The sequence below is a fragment of the Canis lupus genome, chromosome 1, assembly GCF_048164855.1.
Source record: "Canis lupus baileyi chromosome 1, mCanLup2.hap1, whole genome shotgun sequence".
In the NCBI taxonomy this organism is placed as follows: Eukaryota; Metazoa; Chordata; class Mammalia; order Carnivora; family Canidae; genus Canis; species Canis lupus.
The window spans coordinates 106,511,137-106,529,821 of record NC_132838.1 but is presented as its reverse complement, the minus strand read 5'-3'; the positions used below and the strand labels follow the sequence as shown (position 1 = coordinate 106,529,821).

At 52.2% G+C, this 18,685-nt stretch overlaps 3 protein-coding genes across 5 annotated transcripts; 1 reads left to right on the top strand and 2 right to left on the bottom strand.

The window, feature by feature from the left end:
• Positions 1-682: 682 nt before the first annotated feature.
• LOC140601211 (uncharacterized) lies at positions 683-5,646 on the bottom strand. The gene is made up of 5 exons (XM_072769857.1): positions 4,562-5,646; positions 3,838-4,115; positions 3,135-3,281; positions 1,213-1,344; positions 683-896 (listed from the first exon to the last, which is right to left on the bottom strand). Exons 1-5 carry the CDS (start codon positions 5,392-5,394, stop codon positions 829-831), a joined length of 1,458 nt encoding a protein of 485 aa, XP_072625958.1. The 5' UTR covers positions 5,395-5,646; the 3' UTR covers positions 683-828.
• LOC140601241 (uncharacterized) lies at positions 5,606-13,160 on the top strand. Of its 3 annotated transcripts, none has more exons than XM_072769965.1 (5): positions 5,606-5,701; positions 8,178-8,378; positions 11,557-11,703; positions 12,151-12,243; positions 12,427-13,160. In XM_072769965.1, the coding sequence occupies exons 1-5, from the start codon at positions 5,680-5,682 to the stop codon at positions 12,612-12,614; spliced, it is 651 nt and encodes a 216-aa protein (XP_072626066.1). In that variant the 5' UTR covers positions 5,606-5,679; the 3' UTR covers positions 12,615-13,160. The 3 variants fall into 3 exon arrangements, with proteins under 3 accessions (XP_072626066.1, XP_072626057.1, XP_072626068.1); XM_072769956.1 differs by having other exon boundaries at positions 12,115-12,243; XM_072769967.1 differs by lacking the exon at positions 12,151-12,243.
• A 283-nt stretch (positions 13,161-13,443) lies between these two features.
• KLK1 (kallikrein 1) lies at positions 13,444-17,820 on the bottom strand. The gene is made up of 5 exons (XM_072769878.1): positions 17,691-17,820; positions 15,818-15,977; positions 14,518-14,804; positions 14,233-14,369; positions 13,444-13,652 (listed from the first exon to the last, which is right to left on the bottom strand). The coding sequence occupies exons 1-5, from the start codon at positions 17,806-17,808 to the stop codon at positions 13,497-13,499; spliced, it is 858 nt and encodes a 285-aa protein (XP_072625979.1). The 5' UTR covers positions 17,809-17,820; the 3' UTR covers positions 13,444-13,496.
• Between the last annotated feature and the right edge of the window lie 865 nt (positions 17,821-18,685).

Below are 18,685 nucleotides of genomic sequence, written 5' to 3'. Positions count from 1 at the left end.
CAGGGAGCCTGCTTCTCCCTCTGCCTATGTCTCTGCCTCTCTCTGTGTGTCTCTCATGAATAAATAAAATCTTAAAAAAATAGGTAGATGGATAAATAGATAATTTTTAAAAAGAATAGCTCTGTGCTGGTGTGGGTGTGTTAGGGGACAAAAGGAGGTGGTGACAGGGGCTGCCGGTCAAGACAGGAGGTAAAGTGTGGGCGCCGGGAGAATTTGCCTCAGAAGGGGCATATTAGGGACACCTGGGTGGCTTAGTGGTTGAGCGTCTGCCTTCAGCTCAGGTCACGATCCTGGGGTCCTGGGATTGGGTCCTGCGTCTTCCTCTGCCTATGTCTCTGCCTCTCTCTGTGTGTCTTTCATGAAAAAATAAATAAAATCTTTAGAAAAAAAAGAGGGGGCACATTATTGCGGGTCATGAAATTAAAAGATGAAGCCCTAAAGGCCTGGAGAGAATCAGCTATTCAACAAATGTTGTTTGGCACCACCTGTGTTTTATGCCAGGCACCATCAGATCGGTCTGTTTGTTGGCCATGTATCCTGCAATGTCTTTCTCCTGAGCTCCCTCTCTCACCTGTCCCTCAACGCCAGAGGGCCCAAGGAATGGGCCCAGGGAGCGATGGTATTGCCCCAGAACACTTACAAGGTACTGAGCTAAGAGAACATTCTGGGCAAAAAATATAGATTATTTAAACATACTGATTATTAATCTGAGTGGGAGGATCTGGAGGACACTGAAAAAGGCGAGATTCTCAGTTGGGGCGGAGGACTAGAGAGTAGGGTTGTCATGTGCTTGGCAGGAAGCTATGGGAGCAGGCCTGAAGAGGTGTCCTAAGTCCAGATGGCCTGGAGCGCCAGGATGGACCAGAAATTCATGTAGTTCAGATAGGAAAAGAAACCTGGAAAAGGAAGAGAGCAGAGGGGGTGAGAAGTATAACTCACAGCCTGCCTCTGATCGCCATTCCCTCCCAAGCTCAATCATACCCTTACCCCTGTCCCCAATCCATTTCCAAACCCAAACCCAACCGCATTCCCACTTCTGGTCCCATGCCCACCCATCCCCACCCTCATCTCCCTAATCCTGTCTCCTACCTCCATCCTATCTGATCTAGCCATGTCCACAACCCACCCACCCATCCCAAATTCTATCCCACTCAATCCCTGTCTGTATCCCTGAAAACCCATGCCCAAACCCAACCCCATCCCAACCCAGACCAGTCATCAGGAAGAGAAAGACGCTGATCCATGCCAGGTAGAAGCTGCGCCCCAGCCTGTAGGTCATGCCTTCCTGTAGAAATTCATGGGCCTGCATCAGGTAGAACAGGATCCCCAATACCATGCTGGTCCCTGCATGAGTACAGGTGTTAGGAAGTGGGGCATCAGGTGTGTGCAGATCGATGCCCATAGTTGTGTGGCTGCCTGGCTCTTGCTTAGTATTCTCCCACTGTCTTTTGCCTCCCTGTACCTCTGTGCACATGCAGGAAAACAGGCTCCTGACAATGTCATGGTAGAGCACATTGGAAGCACAAGTCTGCCTTTCACCCGGCCATGTTGGTGTCTAAAACCATAGGCTTTGGGGCCAACAGACCAAAGCTCTTGTCCTGCCTTTCCTTCTTGCCTTAGGGCAACCACTCCATCTTTCTGAGCCTCATTTCCCTCACTGGTAAAGTGGGCATGACCATAGGGCTCATCTCCTTGGGCTATCATGAGAAGTTGTTGAGATTGGCACATTTCCTGGCACACACTGTAAGCCCACAAGAATTGAGACTGATTATTGCCATTGTATCAGGTCCTTAATTTTGGGCTTCTGAAGAAGTGGACAAGAAACCCACTCATTTTGGGTATTTCAACTTTTAAAATTTTGGGTAGTGAAACTCTGGGTGATTTTTTTCGTTATGTTATTGAAAAATAACATAGGAGATGTTCTTCATTTAATTAAAAGGAATGATCAGAGATGGTTGTTTCTTTTTGTAAAAAAATGTCATATTAGATGACATAAAACCCAGGTGTTTTCTACCCTTTGTACCTTATATTTCAACAATTGGAAAGAGCTACCAGACAAATTGGATAAATACTATTTGCACACAAGGAAGCAGGAAGTTGAGTGTTTCCTATTCTTGGCTTTGCTATCACTCTCCAAGAATGTTTTCTTGATACAAATAAAAGTTGTGGTCAATACTATAAATGGCAGGAACATAATATCCTTCATTTCTAAATTAAAGTGCTGCTCCACCTCCTTTTCTAAAAAGTGAGATTTGTCAGGCAAATGCGAAACTAGACTCCTCCTCCTCTTCTTCCTCTTGTTCTTCTGTTCTTGTCATTCTCCTCCTCCTCCTCCTCCTCCTCCTCCTTCTCTTCTTCAACTAGCCTGTTCTAATCAAGAGTCTCAAATTTGAGTAATTTGGGTCAGGTGGGAGGATGGTCATGGTAAGGACTCGGGCAAAATTAGATAGCTACTATCAAGTGCCAACATTTTCTAATTCAATCCTCTCTACACCTCCATGTAGTAGGAAATTTTATCCCCATCCTACAGATGAGAAAACTGTGGCTCAGAAAGATTAAGTAGCTTGAACCAAATCACAGAGCTGGTGATGGTGGGGAGACAGGATTTGGGATGCAGTTGGAACTGGAAATGGGTTTTGGACAAAGGTGGGTAGAAGTAGAAGGATGGAGGATGGAGTTGGGGATGGGTTGTGGTTGAGTTTGAAGGTGAGGTTCACAGGTGATTGGGTTGGGTTGAGTTTGGAACAAGTGTCGAGGGTGGTTAGGTATGGGGTTGAGTTGGAGATTGAGATTTGGAGGGGTTAGGGAAGGCAATAGGGATGGTTTGAGGATTGAAAAATACATAGAGTTGGAGAGCAGTTTGGGATGGGGATGGACATTCCAAAAGGGGAAATGGATGAGTTTGAGATTTGTTGGTGATAGAGATGGGAGGCGAAGTGGAAGCTGGTATTGGGGCTGGAGATGGGGTTGTATTGGAAGTTCACATTTTTTATTGGGATGGATTGGAGATTTGGAGGGACATGGATTGAGATAGGGAATTAAAGTGAGGATGGGGAAGGGATTGGAATATAGAATGTGGTGTGGAGGGGATTGGGTATCATGATGGGCACTAGGGAAAAATCTCAGAGCCATGCCTGCCAGGATGCTGATGATGACGTTGGAGAAGTCCAGCATGCGCAAGTTGGAGCTGGTGAAGAAGATGATATTTATAAGTATGATGCAGAGGAAGAAGCTAGCGATGCTGGCAAGGATGAGAAAGGCCCAGGCGAAGTCCAACAAGTCTGGGGAAGGAAGAAGACCAGGAACACTAAGAGAGGCCCTTGGGCTCTGAGCATGTGTCCCCAAAGAGGTTGGGAATATTCATGAACCCTCTCCCTTACAAACTCTTCATCCCCATTTTAAGAAAATTGGAATTGGGCTCTAGAGAAGGGATATTGAGGCAGATGCCTTTAGCATTGAGGGCTCACCTCTGGGTCAATGAGAATGGGTTCTTGGGCAGTGAGAGGTGGGGTGAGCATTGAGGAACCAGCTCTGTGTGATGAGGGCAGATTTCCAGAGGTGAAAGAGCCTCAGGATAATGTGTAAGATCTTAGGGTTCTGAGGACTATGAGGTTGGGTGTTATGGAGTTGAAGATGAGCACAGGGCAATGAAGATGGTCTTGGGGCAGTGAGGACCATCTGGGGGAAGGGATAACTATCCAGGGGTAGTGAGAACTATCAAGCGAAGGGAAGACTAATCGGGGGCAGTGAGGACCATCCCAGGGAAGGCAGAGAAGGGTCCCTGGGATGAAAAGGAAAGATGAATCCCGGGGATGGTGAGTATAGAACAGGCCTTACAAGCATTCTGGTCGTACTCCTGTATGCAGTAGATGTCAGGGCACTGCATAAAGAAGATGGTGTTGATGTGGATGGTCAGGGAGCCATCAGGGTGCCCAGGAGGTGTGAGTGGCACCTGGAAATGCATCCAGGGCTGGCCCAGAGAGATGAGACTGATGATCACCATGCCAGCCAGGGTCAGTGCCAGGCTCATCTGGCGGCTGATCTTCTTGGCTCCATGCAGCAGCTTCCAGGCCAGGGGCAGCTGTGAATGCCTGCGTCTACCCTTGTTCTGAAACCTGTAGCAGATCACCCACCACCAGTGTCAGCACCAAGCCCAGCCACCCACCCTAGCCACCCCAGGTCCAGCTGCCAGACCCTGTCCCATCCAGTCTAGCCTTCAGACTTTCTTTTCTCTAAGTCCGTCCTCCATGCCCTGTATCCCCCAAGTCCTGCCTCTAGAACCTGCTCACCCACATTCAGCCTTGAAGCTCCCTTGCCTCCAGATCTAGTTTCCAGACCCTGCCACCCCCACATTCTGTTTCCAGGTTGAGTCAATCACAGATCCAGCCTTTTTGCCAAGCCCTCCCCAGGGCCAACTTTCAGATTCAGCTTCCGGCCACAACTGGGTCCAACCTTCAGTCTCCAGCATACTGGCCTTGGTTCTGATCCTTGACCTTTGAGTGCTGCCCTCCCCAAATTCTAGCCCAGGACCTGGCCCACTGCCTAGACCTCTGCCTCTCACCCGCCAGAATCCATCTCAGTGGATATGCTTGTCTGTGTGCTCTGGATATTGTCTAGAGGATTTTGATAGAATTGGGAGCTGTTCACAGAGTCTTTGAAAATCTCCTGGGAGGTCCAGATGACTGAATCAACGCTTTTGACACTGACCGTGGGGCTGTGAGTAATTGAAGGGGGGACATTGACTCTGGCCTGGTTTGGCAATGTGAGGCCTTGAATGCTTAGGTGGGGACTCCAGCTTGTTGGCCAGCTGTCGTTGCTACTGGCTCGACTGCTATTGTAGATAACCGATTCCATATTGGACAATGGGGTGTGAGTGATTGACGGAGAGTTTTGGGTGTTGATGTAGGGAGTTTGGAAAATGGGTGGAACATCTCGGGTATTGAAACGGCGACTGTAGGTAACTGACGGTGCGCCTTGGATACTGGCCTGGTGACCACTAATAGTGGCTGGTGCATTCTCAATACTGACTTGGCGGCTGTTGATAACAGATGGTGTGTCATGGGTACTGGCCCAGTGACTGGTGACTATCAGAGACTCTTGGATGCTGACCCGGCGATTGTGGATAGTGGGCAGAGGTTCTTGGATGCTGACCCGGCGATTATGGATAATGGGCAGGGGTTCCTGGATGCTGACCCGGCGATTGTGGATAGTGGGCAGAGGTTCTTGGATGCTGACCCGGCGATTATGGATAATGGGCAGGGGTTCCTGGATGCTGACCCGGCGACTGTGGCGAATGGACTGAAAGCCTTGGGTCTCCTCTTGGGTATTTGTGGGAGCTGCTGGAAGGACATTTGGCTGGGTGCTCTTGTGGTCAGGTTGGGGTCTCTGGGACATGTGGAGATACAGGGAAAGGCCAGTCCCCAGACACACTAAACAAACTGCCAACTGCTTTAGCTCCTCCTTCCAGGCACCTTCATGGCCATGTGGAAGTCTCTTGGTCTCTTTCCCAGCTTCAAGCTCTGCTCTTTGTGGTTTGGATCTCTCTGACCCTTCTTCTGTGCTTTCTGGTCTCTCCTGCGGTCCAGGGTTAGACTTCAGGGCTTCAGTCTGACCTATAGCTGGGGGCAGGGGGAGGTTCCATGACAGTTGGAGAGATTCCAGGAAGTTAGGACATTGGCCATGGATTCATACTCTACCCTGTGTGAGTGACATGGGGGCTGGACTGGGTTAGGGTGGCTTCCATGTGGGGTATGGGCAGGGTCAGGATTGGGCCAAGAAGCGGTCATGGCTGGGTCTGAGAGATGTCAGGATTGGGCTGGGGGTGGGAGGGAGTGACCAGGCAGAGGCCAGAGTAGGGGCAGGGCTGGGCAGGGCTGAGCGTGCGCTGGGACACCGGCATCTCTGATGGCATCTCTGACGTCAGTTCTTAGAGTTTCTGGAAGGCTTGAGATCTGAATTTGTAAGGCCCTCCTCCGACTTGCCCCTCCTCCCACACCCCAGGGCCTTCCCTGAATCAATTTCTGCCTTTTATTCCCTTTTTGAGTTCAATGTCTCTCTTTCTCCTCTATTTCTGTCTTTCTTCACCTTTTTCCTGAAGCCTTGGGGGCCCAGGGACGTTGGACCTGTTCCCTACCCTCAGTGACCTGCAGTCTGGGCTTGGGAGGGGTAGGCGGACCAGCCACAGCCTGAGAAGGGGTCTGAAGAGGTTGGTGGGAATACAGGCACTCAGACTTCCCAGCCAGGGGTGGAGATTATTCAAATTTCTGTTTCCCCCCATCCTTCCTTTGGGCATTTGTGGTAGCCTTTTGGGGGTAGGGGGTGGGGACGGGGTGGGAGGAGATGGGGGAAGAAAAGAAAGGAAAAGAAAAGAAAAAAGAAAAATTCACCAACTTTGATGTCTTTGATTATTACATGAGTAACCAACAGTTCTATGCCTTAGTTTCCTCATTTGTCCAAGGAGGTAATGATACTTCAGAGGGGTGTCATAAGGATGGAGTCCATCAATAACAGTAAAAGCACATAGAACCCATTGTATTAAAAACCTACTGAATTTTTTACACTTCATAGACACTGATTTTGACTCTCCACTTTCTCCATTCCCCAAATTCCTTCTCAAGTCCTACACCCACATACCCAACATCTCTGAAATCCACAGTGAGAGATGCCACAGAAATATGGGAAGGAATTACTATAACTAAATACCATGGAGAGGCACCTGGGTGGCTCAGTAGTTGAGCATCTGCATCGACTCAGGATTTGAACCTGGGATCCTGGGATCAAGTCCTGCATTAGACTTCTTCTTCTCCCTCTGCCTTATGTCTCTGCCTCTCTCTATGTATCTCTCATGAATAAATAAAAAAATCTTTAAGAAAAACCAAAAAAGAAAATTAGATACTATGAATGCACCCACCAGTACATTATTCTTGTGTTCACTCATTACCTTTTTATCTTTTTATTTTATTTATTTATTTATTTATTTATTTATTTATTTATTTATTTATTTTGCTATCTTTTATTTTTTTTAAAGATTTTTTATTGATTCATAAGGGAGAGAAACAGAACATGAGCAGGGGGAGGAGCAGAGGGAGAGGGAGAGGCAGATGCCCCATTGATCAGGGAGCCCTGACATGGGGCTCAATCCCAGGACCCAGAGATCATGACCCGAGCTGAGCAGATGCCCAATTGACTGAGCCACCAGGGCGCTCCTGATCCTGACCTTTTTAACTGACAAATAGCATAGCTCCATACCAGCTGATGAGCGTGCAGTGGGAGACAGAAGATATTTGTTCCCAGCTATCACAGAAGTCCATGGGGGAAGACTGGTAGTGAAGAAACTAGTGAAATAAGGAGGGAAGCACAAGTCTGTGGGATGCCAATGTAGGAGAGAGTTGCATCTGGCACAGTGGGAGCATTTGGTGGGTGAGCTTGCCCATGAATTGAGGTTGGACTGGGCTGGGGGAGCTCTGGGAAGGAGACATGGAAGGAGTGCTGTGGGAGCTGAGATGTAGAGTGGTTAGGGTGGACTGGGTATGGGTGGGAGAAGAGTGCTCCAGGCAGAAGGAGCAGCCTGAACCACATGTGGAGGTGCTGAGGTGGGAAAGCTCTGGGTGTGAGAGAGACCCTGTGAAGTCTAATGTGACTGGGGGTAAGTGAGCAAGGGATGGGGAGCAGGGGTCCCTGTCAGTTGGGAAGATTGGGGCTTGGTGAATGCAGAGTGCACTACCTGCATTCATTCTGTCGACACCATGAGTCTCAGACTCACAAACACACTTTGGATGTTGTAGCAGTGTGTGTCCTGGACTGGGGTTTGTGACAGGGCTCTAGATAAGGGGGTGAGCTGGAGAGTAGAGATGGAGCTGGGGTTTTGGGGACAGGTAGTGGAAGATGGGGAGCTGAAGACAAAACAACTAGGTTTGGACTTCAAATGGGATTGTGCAGGGGGCTGAGTTGGGTGTTAGAGATGAGAGTGAGGGTGGGTTTGGAATCAGAGATGGGGCTGAGGTTGGAACTGGGGTGTGAGTGGGGGTGAGGAGATGGCTGTGGGAGGAAGGATTGAGAATGGAGTAAAAGGTGAGGTGTGGGTGGGCCAGAGATGTGGCTGTGGTTAGAAATGGAGACTAGCATACAGCAGCGGGTCATAGGTGGAACCTGGTCCCCAGAACTCTCTTCTTTCCCAGCCAGTGTGGCCTATTCCTGGGAGGAGGACCCCAAGTTCATCCTGCGGGGCTGGTCTCTGGTCTTCAGCATCCTTGCAACCTTGTTGGGGCTCAGCGTGGTGGATGGACGTCTGGCCTACTTGCAGGGATCTTACACTGGCTACCTGGGCATCTGGATAGACTGCGGGAGGCATAAGTGCGCCAACCTGGGCCAAGTGACCGGTCAGTAGGAGCCTGGACAGGCTACGGGGTAGTACTCAAAGGAGGGGGTGTCTCAGGAGATTAGAGGGGGAAAATCTCTAGGGGATGCTCTTTGGATGCTCTTGGTGGAAATGTTTGGAATTCTGAGGAGGGTCTCTGGAGATTCTCTGAAGTTCCTTGTGAAGGAGTTTCCTGGCCTTATATGTGGCTTTTGAGGAAACAGGGAAGTAGGACTGTCCTGGGGCATGGGAAGAACATTACAATTGGCCAAAAACCAATCTGCCTCATGGTTAGATGGCTAAAGATGCCATCATTCTTTCCTCTCCTTTTTTTTTTTTTTTAAGATTTTATTTATTTGAAAGAGAAAGAGTGCAGGAGCAGGGTGGAGGGGTAGAGGGCAAAGCAGACTCCTGACCGAGCAAGGAGCCCAATGCAAGACTGGATCCCAGAATCTTGGAATCATGACCTGAGCCGAAGGCAGATCTTCACTGACTAAGCCACCTGGGCACCCACTTTTCCTAACTTTTAAAAAATATTTATTTATTTATTTATTTATTTATTTATTTATTTATTTGAGAGAGAGAGAGGGAGCACACAAGTGAAGGGAGGTAGGGCAGAGGAAGAGGGAGAGAGAGTCCCAAGCTGACTTTGTGCTGAGCTTGTTGCCTGAGATGGGGCTTGATCTCAGGACCTGGAGATTCTGACCTGAGCTGAAACCAGGAGCCAGTCATTCTTCTGACTATGCCACCAGGTGTCCCTCTCCCTCATTTTTTTCAAACAGTGTTTTTTTAACAAGATGATTAAAAAAAAAACCCAAAAGAGGATTTCCAGCTCCTTCAGAAACATTTTGCTTCCCTGTAGATCTCTGTGTGTTACTGGTGCTTCTGAGTACTGCAACAGAACATGGAACCAGAATGCCTGGGTGTGGGTCCTGGCTCAACCATTTGTTGGCTGGGTGATCTTGGGCATAATCTTTGACCTCTTTGTACCTCAGTTTCCTTGTTTCTAAAATGGCAGTGGTAGTGATCCCAGATCATGCATTGTTTGAAGAGTAAGCAAGTTAAAACACGTAGAGGATGGGGCGCCTGGGTGCTCAGTTGGTTAACCATCTGCCTTGAGCTTGGGTCATGATCTCAGGGTCATTATTATCTGTATATTTCTTGGCTACTGGAATTGGCTTCATTCCATATAGTGGTAAGTCAGGATCTAGTTAAGAAAATAAATCATTCTAGACGCTTCAGAGGGTAATAAAGATAGAGACAGAAGAAAGGGAGGTGGTGGTATTAGCAGAGCCCGGAAGCTGGAGCCATCTGGAAGGCATAGACTCATGTAGGATTTGCTTAGAGGTGGCTAGAGTCACAGAAAAAAAAATGTGGCTACTGCTAAAGACACCAGCTGAGGTGGTGGTGGTGGTGGTGGTGGCATTAGTGAGAGGGAAATAAAGGCCCTGGCTTGTCCTCTTCTTCCAGAGCCAGTCTTCTACTGGTGCTGCCCATTAGCCAAGCATACTGCTAAGCTAGTGAGCAAAGGAGGCTCAGAAATGTAGTCCTTGCAATACAGAACAGGCGAGGGTGGGGAATGGATCTGAGAGCAGACAGACAAACAACTGGCAGAACTGCTAACAATGTGGGCCTCAGGTCAGGCAGGAAAAAGAACACAAAAGGTTCTGGCAGAAGTCTTGTATGATCGGGTCCCACGAGTACCCCAAACCCAATATAGTGGCCAGAGCAATGCAATGCACTGATGAGGTGTGAGTGGGGATGGGCATTAAGGCTTATGCCACAAATGTCTACTTCTGACCAAACCACAAGATGGGTTAGTCTCTGGGATGACTTGAATGTCATCTCAACTCTTTCTCCTCTACTCTTGTCTGTGTTCCTTTCTTAGTTTTAATCTATCAGATCTGCTGCCCGCTTCAAACTGGGTCCAGGGCTCAGGCACAGGCTCACAATCCTATAGACTAGGGGAAAAAAGCCCTTAGCCGCTTCAGTTAGAAAAAGTCCCAGGGCAGAGCCTGACTGGTTGGCTTTGCTCATGTACCCATCTTTGGGCCAGTCACCGTGGCCTGGGTTGTGGGGCACTGAAATTGGCACAGCCAGAGTCATATGACTCTTTTTGTGGCCCCAGAAGGCAAGGATATGTCATGAGCAGCTCTCTACCGGGATTCTGTGATTGAACCCCACAGGAATCTTGCTATTCTGTATATATGACTAAGCTTTTACAATCTGGGTAGGTTTCTGGTTATGTGTGAAAGATACACAGTTTGCCAGAAACAAAGCAGATGGAGTCTTAGCTTATTTGGCTGAAGCAGGCTCGCACTGTTCAGAAAGTAGGCAATGTAGGGAAGGGCGAAAAAGAGACGTAATTCTCAGAAGGGGACAAAATTCTTGTTCTTAATCGTGTATTGGATACATAGTAACTTAAACAGAGTGATTATGTGGTTTTCGGTTATCTGGAAGTTTTTCTTGGGTGTACATATGTGTGTGCTCTGGGGATCAAGGTGGGTAATTTGGAGAAAGTCTGTAGGGAGCTGTGGGATGTGAATGGGACTGATATTGGGGGACATTCTGGGAGTGTAAATGGGATGCCTAGGGGACCTTGAGATGTGAAATGGAGAGACTTTTTTTTTAGCAGAAGTAGGGTGACTTTAGAGACTGGGGGTAACTAAAGTGTCGAGTAATTTTGAGGGTGCCGTTGGGGGTGTCTGGTATGATATAGAGGATATTATTGTGAGTTTCTGTGGGATATCTTTGGGAGTTTGAGTGGGATGGCTTTGAAAATTTCTGTCAGGGTGACTCTAGAGATGATTGAGATGATTCTGTGGGGTGACTTTGAGGATATGAGTGGGGGTGACTCGGGTCATCTGTGGGGTTGCCTTAGAAGTATGGGTGGAGTTGATTATGGGGGTTCTGGGATTGACTTTGGGGTTGGTGGGGGTGATCTGGGACAACTTTGAGGGTACAATTGGGGATCATTTTGGCTTTACAGGTACCTGGGGTGACTTTGTGAGAGCGAGAGTGATTTTGGGGTTTCTAGGAAGGGACTTAGGTAACAGGAGTGGGGGTGAAGTTGAGGATATCTGTAGCCAAACTTTTGGGGTATCTGTTTGACCGCTCATGGGGATGTCAGTGGGATGAGATTGGAGGGTGACTTTGGAGACTGTGTGTGGATGACTGTGGAGCATTTCCTTCTCTCCTAGTTCTTATCCATATGAGCATGGGATTCATGATGCTGGCCCTGACCCTGTGTCTCTTCCTCCTCCTGGCCATGGGGCTCTCCTTCCGGCCAGGCTTCAAACGCCTTAGTAAGATTGATCTTGTCTTCAGTTCTCTCAGTTTCAGCATTGGTAAGTGTGGGCCTGGGGGAAGGGGTGCCTGCCCCCCCCCCCCACCATTGTCTCTACTCAGGACTCTCTTTTTGGCTTTGGGGAGAGCTATCTTAAGGTTCTGTCCTGCTATGTGCTGGGTCTCTGTGTTTGAATGTCTCTTGGGGTCTCTGCCCCACTCTTTCTGCATGGATCTCAATTCTACTTTCTCAGTCGAGGTGAGTGTAGGGGTAGGTCTCTCTCCTTCCTGTTTCCCATCCCGTGCTTTCCACTTCTGTCCGGGCGTCTTTATGTCTGTCATTTGAGTGTGTGTGCGCATTGCATGTCACGCAGGGTGGGAGGGGAGAAACTGTCTCTGTCTCTGTTCTCTTTTGGGGGGTCCTGGGATCCCTGTCCATTCTTGTGTCCATCTCTGGCTCCACTCCAGTGCAGGGTTCCTGATTATTCTCAGTATGACGCTCTTTGTAGTCAACTGCGAGACACTGAAGCCGAGGCCACAGGTGTCCTACCTGGTGACCACCTATCTGTGCTGGGGCGCTGGTGCCTTGATGCTGTGGGTCGGTGAGGGCGGGGACTCGGGAGGAAGAGGGGGTGCTTCGGGGGGCAGGGGGCGGAGCCGGGGAGAACTCGAGGCAGGGCAAGGGACCAGGAGAGGGGCGGACCCGAAGGGAGGCGGCCTTGTGAGAAGAGGCGGGGCCTAGGGCGGTGCTCGGAGTTCCACGCCCACTAGCCCCTGGCCCCCAGGAGCTCTGAACTACTTCAACCACTTGGGCATGTGGAGCCAAGGGACGGCCTTCAAGGAGCGGCGGGTGAGCTATCGTCGGTGGGCCTCGCAGCAGAAGAGCCAGAGACGCGAGTCCGAACAGCCGTCCACCGCGGACCGCAAGCACACGGTGCAGCAGCCCCACGCAGTCACCTCCGCGACTCTCTAAGCAGGCGCACCCGAGCTTCTCAGGATGCTGCCGGTGACCTCAGTCAGGATAGCGGGCCCGCCCCCTCATCGTGGCCACGTGCCGAGATGAGACCTCCCTTCGACGCCCCACTCCCAAAGAACCTGCCTTGCCTTCCGAGGAAAGCCCACCCCTCGAGCTGGGGCCTACCCTTTGCAGCTCTGTTCCCGCCCACTGAAGCCTGAGCTGCCCCCACCCCTGCAGTGTGACACCGCCCCCTCCCGTGGGGTTTCGGCACTCAGCCTGCCCGGTGTCCGGACCTAGCTAGGGCCATTCCTTGGGTGCCTAACCTAGCCCTCTCAGGCCACGCCCCGAAGGTGCCTTCCTCGCTTTCTGAGGGCGAGTCCTGCCCCAGGAGATCCAGTCACACCCCCGGTGGGACACTATGCGTGCGTTCCAGCATTTAATGTAGCTACGCCCCGCTTGAGAACCGGCCTCTCCCCCAGAAAGGCGTGGCCTGGGATAAGATTTCCTCCCCCCTCGCCCTCCCTGACTTCTCCACCACAGTAAAACGTGGGCACCTCACAACCTCTAAGTCTGACCCTTCCTTGCATCACTGCCCCAGCGCAGGGTTGGGCCCAGTGTGTGTGAACTGGTGTGCCAATTGGTCTCGAGTCCCTGCCTTGCCCTTTGGGGTCGGAGCCTCTCTGCAGGTTTGTCTATGCCCGCGTCTGCTCCTTCCTGCTCGCCTCCTGCCTAGGGACTGATAGGGCTGGAGCGGCTGTACACAGGTGGGATGGGTTCCTGGCTTCCAGGCACCCAGAGTCTGGAAGGCCAGATGATACCAAACGTGATGTGAAGTTGATGCGTATTCGATTTGATGCGTATTTGATTTTACTGGGGGTAGGTACATGATGGTTGCATTCAGGGGTTGGCTGTCATGGTCTCCTTGATCCACTCCAGGTGTGAAATCACTTTGGTGTAGACCGCAGGCATATTGGGACTGCCACATGGGACGTGGCCCCAGGATGTAATTCCTTGAAGCACACCATCGCAGATCAGTGGGCCCCCTGAGTCACCCTGCAAAACAAGGGGGGGAGGAAAGGAAAGGTCAGCCTAAGCACCAGCTCTAACAGCACCAGCTCTAACAGCTGGCTCACAGAGGCAGAGTGTGACTCCCCAGCTCCCAGAAAGGACACAGTTCTCTCCAGAGGGCAGGTGGGATTCCACCAGAGAGGACAGCCTCCGGGTTCGAGGCTTGGCCAATGGGGATGGGACTTCAGGGTCCAGTTTTTGCACACAGCACGGGGTCCAGGAGAATAGTCCCATCAGACAAGTCAGTTAGGAAGAGGAGGGGGATCCATCCACCTGACCCTCTGACCTTCAGGGCTCATCTCTGATGTCACCTCTCCCAAACAGCTTTCTCTGACTAGACAGTAAATAAGTGAAGGAGGAAGGGATGGACTCTGATGTGGAGGGAGATTGGTGTGATATCAGGATGAGGGTATGGGAGGAAAAGGGGCAGGGGGAGGGCCCAGAGGCTCCCTTGGGGGAGCTGGTGTTGGGAAGCAATGGAGACTGCAGTAGGCAGTCTGGCCCTAAGTCCCCTCCCCCAATTCCATGATGCCTGGGGGTGGGGGAGGAGGACAGGCTGGCTCACCACACAGGTATCCTTGCCGCCCTCCAGGTGTCCAGCACACAGCATGAACTCTGTAACCTTCTGGGAGTGGGCATTGGCACATATATCATTGGACAGGAGTTCGAGGTCCACACACTGGAGATCATCTGGGTATATGACTACAGACCAGAGAGAAAAAGGGCGGTGGCCAGACCCCAGGTGACTCCTCAGCCCGTCCTCCCTCAGGTCCAGAGTCCAGACCCCAGCCCCCTCCTCCCGACAGCCAAATGTCTGGACTAAAGGCTGCAGGGTCTGGCCCTGGCATACACTTATCGGGTTCGATGCTGCCCCAGCCAGAGGCATAGCAGGTGCTCCCCACTTGGGGTTCCTGGGTGGGCAGGTCCAGGACCCTCACAGCATCCGTAATCTGAGCGGGCTCTGCGAGGCGCAGCAGCATGATGTCATGGCTGTAGTCCTCTTCTGGGAGGCGGGTATGGTTCTTCAGGAGACTCAGGTTAAATTCAGGGTGAGGGAAGCTCTCTCTGACCTGGACAAACTGGGCCGTGTCTTCATGCTCGAACAGGTTGTAGCGACCCAGCCAGAGCTGGTAATTGCTGAGGAGAGAGGGGGCCCCAAGGAATGAGGATAGAGAGGCAGGATAGGGAGAAGAGACCAGGGAGCTGGAGGAGGGTCCCGAAGACAGACAGACACGTGGAGAAATGGGGAGAGAGAGACAGTTGAGAAGGAAAAGAGCTACGAGGAAAAACCATAAGTGAGACAGAAGGACATGACAGGTCAGCCAGAGAGGAAGACGAGGAGGGTGAAAAGAGAGAGCACAAAGGGAGAGAGTGAAGACTACAGGCAGTGTGAGGAAGAGAAAGAGCAGAGGGGGAGACGCGGGAGGAGGGGGGGCCTGGGACTGGTTCAGCTGCAGCAGGGGCTGTGGGGCTGGTTCCCAGCAGCGGGTGGCCTGGCCACCAGCCCAAGGTCGGTCCGGTCCCTCCCTGGACCTTCTCCCCCTTCCTCCACCCCCTGCCTACCTTCCTCCTTCCCTTCTCCTCCTCCTTCCTTCGGAGCCCCAACAGGGCACCAGCAGAAACAGCCCTCCGTGTGTACCCCTGGAGGGCATCCTTGTCATACACACACATGTCCGGATAGTCCCTTCCTGTTCTCTGGGGGTCCCTCGCACTCCCGTCCTGGGGGGTGTTCAGCAGCAATGGGGCAGAGACCCAAGGAGAGAGATGGGGCAGAGAGATGAAGAGTGCGACATACAGTGACAGGCATGCAGCAGAGAGACCCAGAGGAGGACAGACACAGGGACACACACAGATACCAGAACAGGAGAGAGTAGGAGATAGAGATAAGTCACAGTCAGACACCGACAGCACCAGGTGCTGAGAGACACAGAGAGACAGGGCGGGGAGACACAGGAAGATAGTTGTAAGGAGAGACAGAGAGACACAGGCTGTCTGGGAGGGCTTCCCTGGGGTCGTCCCTGCCACTCTCCATGGGACCTAGAGGAGGACCACCTTTGTTTCCCTCAGTTCCCCAGCCTCCCCCTGAGGCTAACCCAGGGACAGTGCCAGAGTGGATACCCCGTCGTCCGCAATGCCCTGCCCTCACTTACTCGTTTATGCAGTGGGCAGCGGTGAGCACCCACTCTGGGTGCACCAGGACACCCCCACACTGGAACTTGCTGTAATGGTACAGAGCTGCCTGCCACGGTTGAGAATTCTTCGTACAATCCCAGCCGCCTATGATCCGGGACTGAACAGGGGGTGCGGCACCTGCAGGGGGTGCTGGGTCAGGGCAGGTGGGGTGGCAGTGGGGCCCAGGGGGCCAGGGCTAGGAGAGGCAGCTGTGCTGTGCATGCGGTTGGAGGGATGTTGGGGCAGGGGAGCAGGACAGGGTTCTGGGGAGAGGGCAGGGATTTTGGGAAGGTTCTGGAATTCTAGAGCCATCCCTGGGGTTGTGGGTTGGTGGTGGGTCCTGGGTGGGGAGAGGATGCTGAGAACAGAGCCAACCACAAGGATCAAGCAGGAGACAAGAAGGCAGCATCTGGAGCAGCATGTGGTGTAGGGATTGGGCAATGTGGGGGAGATTTGGGGTCTTGGGCTGGGGAGCAGAAAATTGTGAGTTCTGAGAGGGGAAAAAGGAAGCTAGAAACAGAGAATGTGTGCTCCGAGACAGTGGCTCAAGAGCTGGGTAGAAAGATTTTGGGGGTTCCAAGAATCCCAGGCTGAGGGATTAGTTAGGGTCATGTTGGGCTTTGGGGGTTCTGGAAGATGCAGGGAAGGAGGTCTGAGAGGTCAAGAATAGCATCTGGGCTAAGGAGTCTGTCTGGCTTTGGTCCTTTGATTGGGGCAGGGAGAAGATCCCTTGGGGGCTTGGGCCTTGAACAGGAATGGCTTTGTGAGAGGGGTGGGTCCCTGGAACTGGGGTTGGGGCCAGGACTGGGAGGGGGCTCAGGGGGAGACAGAGCCAGATGGTAGTTCTTCTGGATTGGGTGATTGTCATGCAGATGAGGTTCAGGGTCTGAGGGTAGTGGAAGGATCTGGGGTTCTCTGCGGGGGGGGGGTAGTCTGGACAGGAATGAAGATGGAGGCATATTGGGGCCAAGCAGCTGTGGGAATGCAGGGAGGACACACTTGATGTGGGGTTTGAGAGTCATGTGCTGGAGTCCGGGTGGGGGAGTGGGGCAGGCCAGCTGGGCTCTGAAGGTATTTGGGTTCCTGGAGGGAAGTCCAGAAAACCAGCGCCAAACTGGAGGGATTCACTTAGGGAAGCCTGGATCCTGGGGAGGAAGGAAATTCTACAAGGAAAGGAATCCGTAGTTTGGGGTTCCGGTGTTGTTCCTCAGGGAGAAGAGGGGGCGATGCTGGATCAGGGTTCAGGGGTAAGACTTGGGAAAGGAAGAGACATTTGTAGAATCCTCATACCAGGACGGGGGCCCCACCTGGAGTCAGGGGCCAGCAAGTCTGTGTGGGGAGAAGCATAGGTGTCTGGTGGGATTTGGGGGTCCTGGGAAGATTTCAAGGGAAGCAGATGCCAGGCAGTGGAAGACCTAGTTGAGAGCTGACAGCTGGGTGGGAAAAGTCACCAGGGTGCCAAAGGATTTGCAGACTCAGGTGCCAGAGCCATAGAGAACTAGAAGGTGAGAGGGGGTGATCGGGACTGGGTGCACTCCTTGGAAGAGTTGGAGCCCCCCAAAGAGGGAGACAGAGGTGGCCCAGGCTCTGCCCCTTTGGTCAAGTGGCTCAGAGCAGGGTCTGAGTGAGGAAGAGGAGATAGTTCTGGGGGTTCCTGGGAGGGAGCAGGGACTTAGGGCAAGAGTGAGGACTGTGACAACGAGGACAGGCTGGGGTAGGACTTTAAGGGCCTGGGAAAGAGCCTGGGACCTGGGTCTGGGGTGGACTGTGGGAGGAGAAGAGGTCGTGGGGAGGTGAGGGAGCATGAGAGTCAGGCCCATTCCCCCTCCCACATCATCCCCACTGTCTCACCAGTCCCCGCCAGGGACAGGGCAAGGCACAGAACCAGGAACCACATGGTGACCACGGGCAGGCTGGTGGTGAGCTGGGAGCTTGGAAGCCTCCCCAAGGAGTGTTTTAAATCCCTCATCTCCCCCCCCCCCCCGCCCCGCCCCGCCCCACCCTGGGGCTCCGCCCCTGCCCTGCTGGCACCCAGATGCTGGCCAAGGCCCTGCCCCTGCTGCCTGGGGACTGGACACCTACTCCTACCCCAGTGCTATGCAAGGGGCGGGAGAGTGCGCACCTGTTGTTCTGCAGGGTCTGATTATCCTGGAAGCATTCCTGGGGCCTGAGGCCAGACAGGGCAGGGCCTGGAGCTCCTGGGCCCCTGCTCTTGGAGACAGAGCCAGTGAGAGGATGTGGAGGGTGTGAGTAAGGGGGACAAGAAACAGAGCGTGGAGGAATCTCTGACCTCCAATACAAAGCCCTGCATACCGGAACCCCAAGTAAAGTCACACACCCGAAAACCCGGTATATCTTCAAACACCAGCAGTGGGGCTCTGAATCCCTTCTCCCCGCACCGCTTGGAGCCAGAGTGTAGATTCCCAGCTTCTGCCGCCTCTGAAATGTAAGGCTCAGCTCTCAGAACACCCTGGTTCTTGCACTGCCTGACTCAGGATCTAGGTCCCTTCCTGTTGTTTCTCTCCAGATAATTTCTTAGGGTACCTACCACCACAATCCTAGTGCCCCCAGATCCAGAACGATGAAGTTTCAGTGGTCTCCCTGAATAAGTTCCCTCACATTTCAAAATCCAGAGTTCTTTTTGCCCCCAGGCAATGTTGGAATCCCATTACGCCCTGCCCCCCACTCCATGCTCCCCAGATCTGGATGCTCAAGGTTATATCCTCCAAAGTTCCACGAATACCAGACTGTCTGCCTTCTATGGTCAAGAGCGTCCCCTCCACAGAGACTGATTCAAAATATTTAGGTCACAGGAGCCAGGTTGATGTAGTTCAACTATCAGCGAC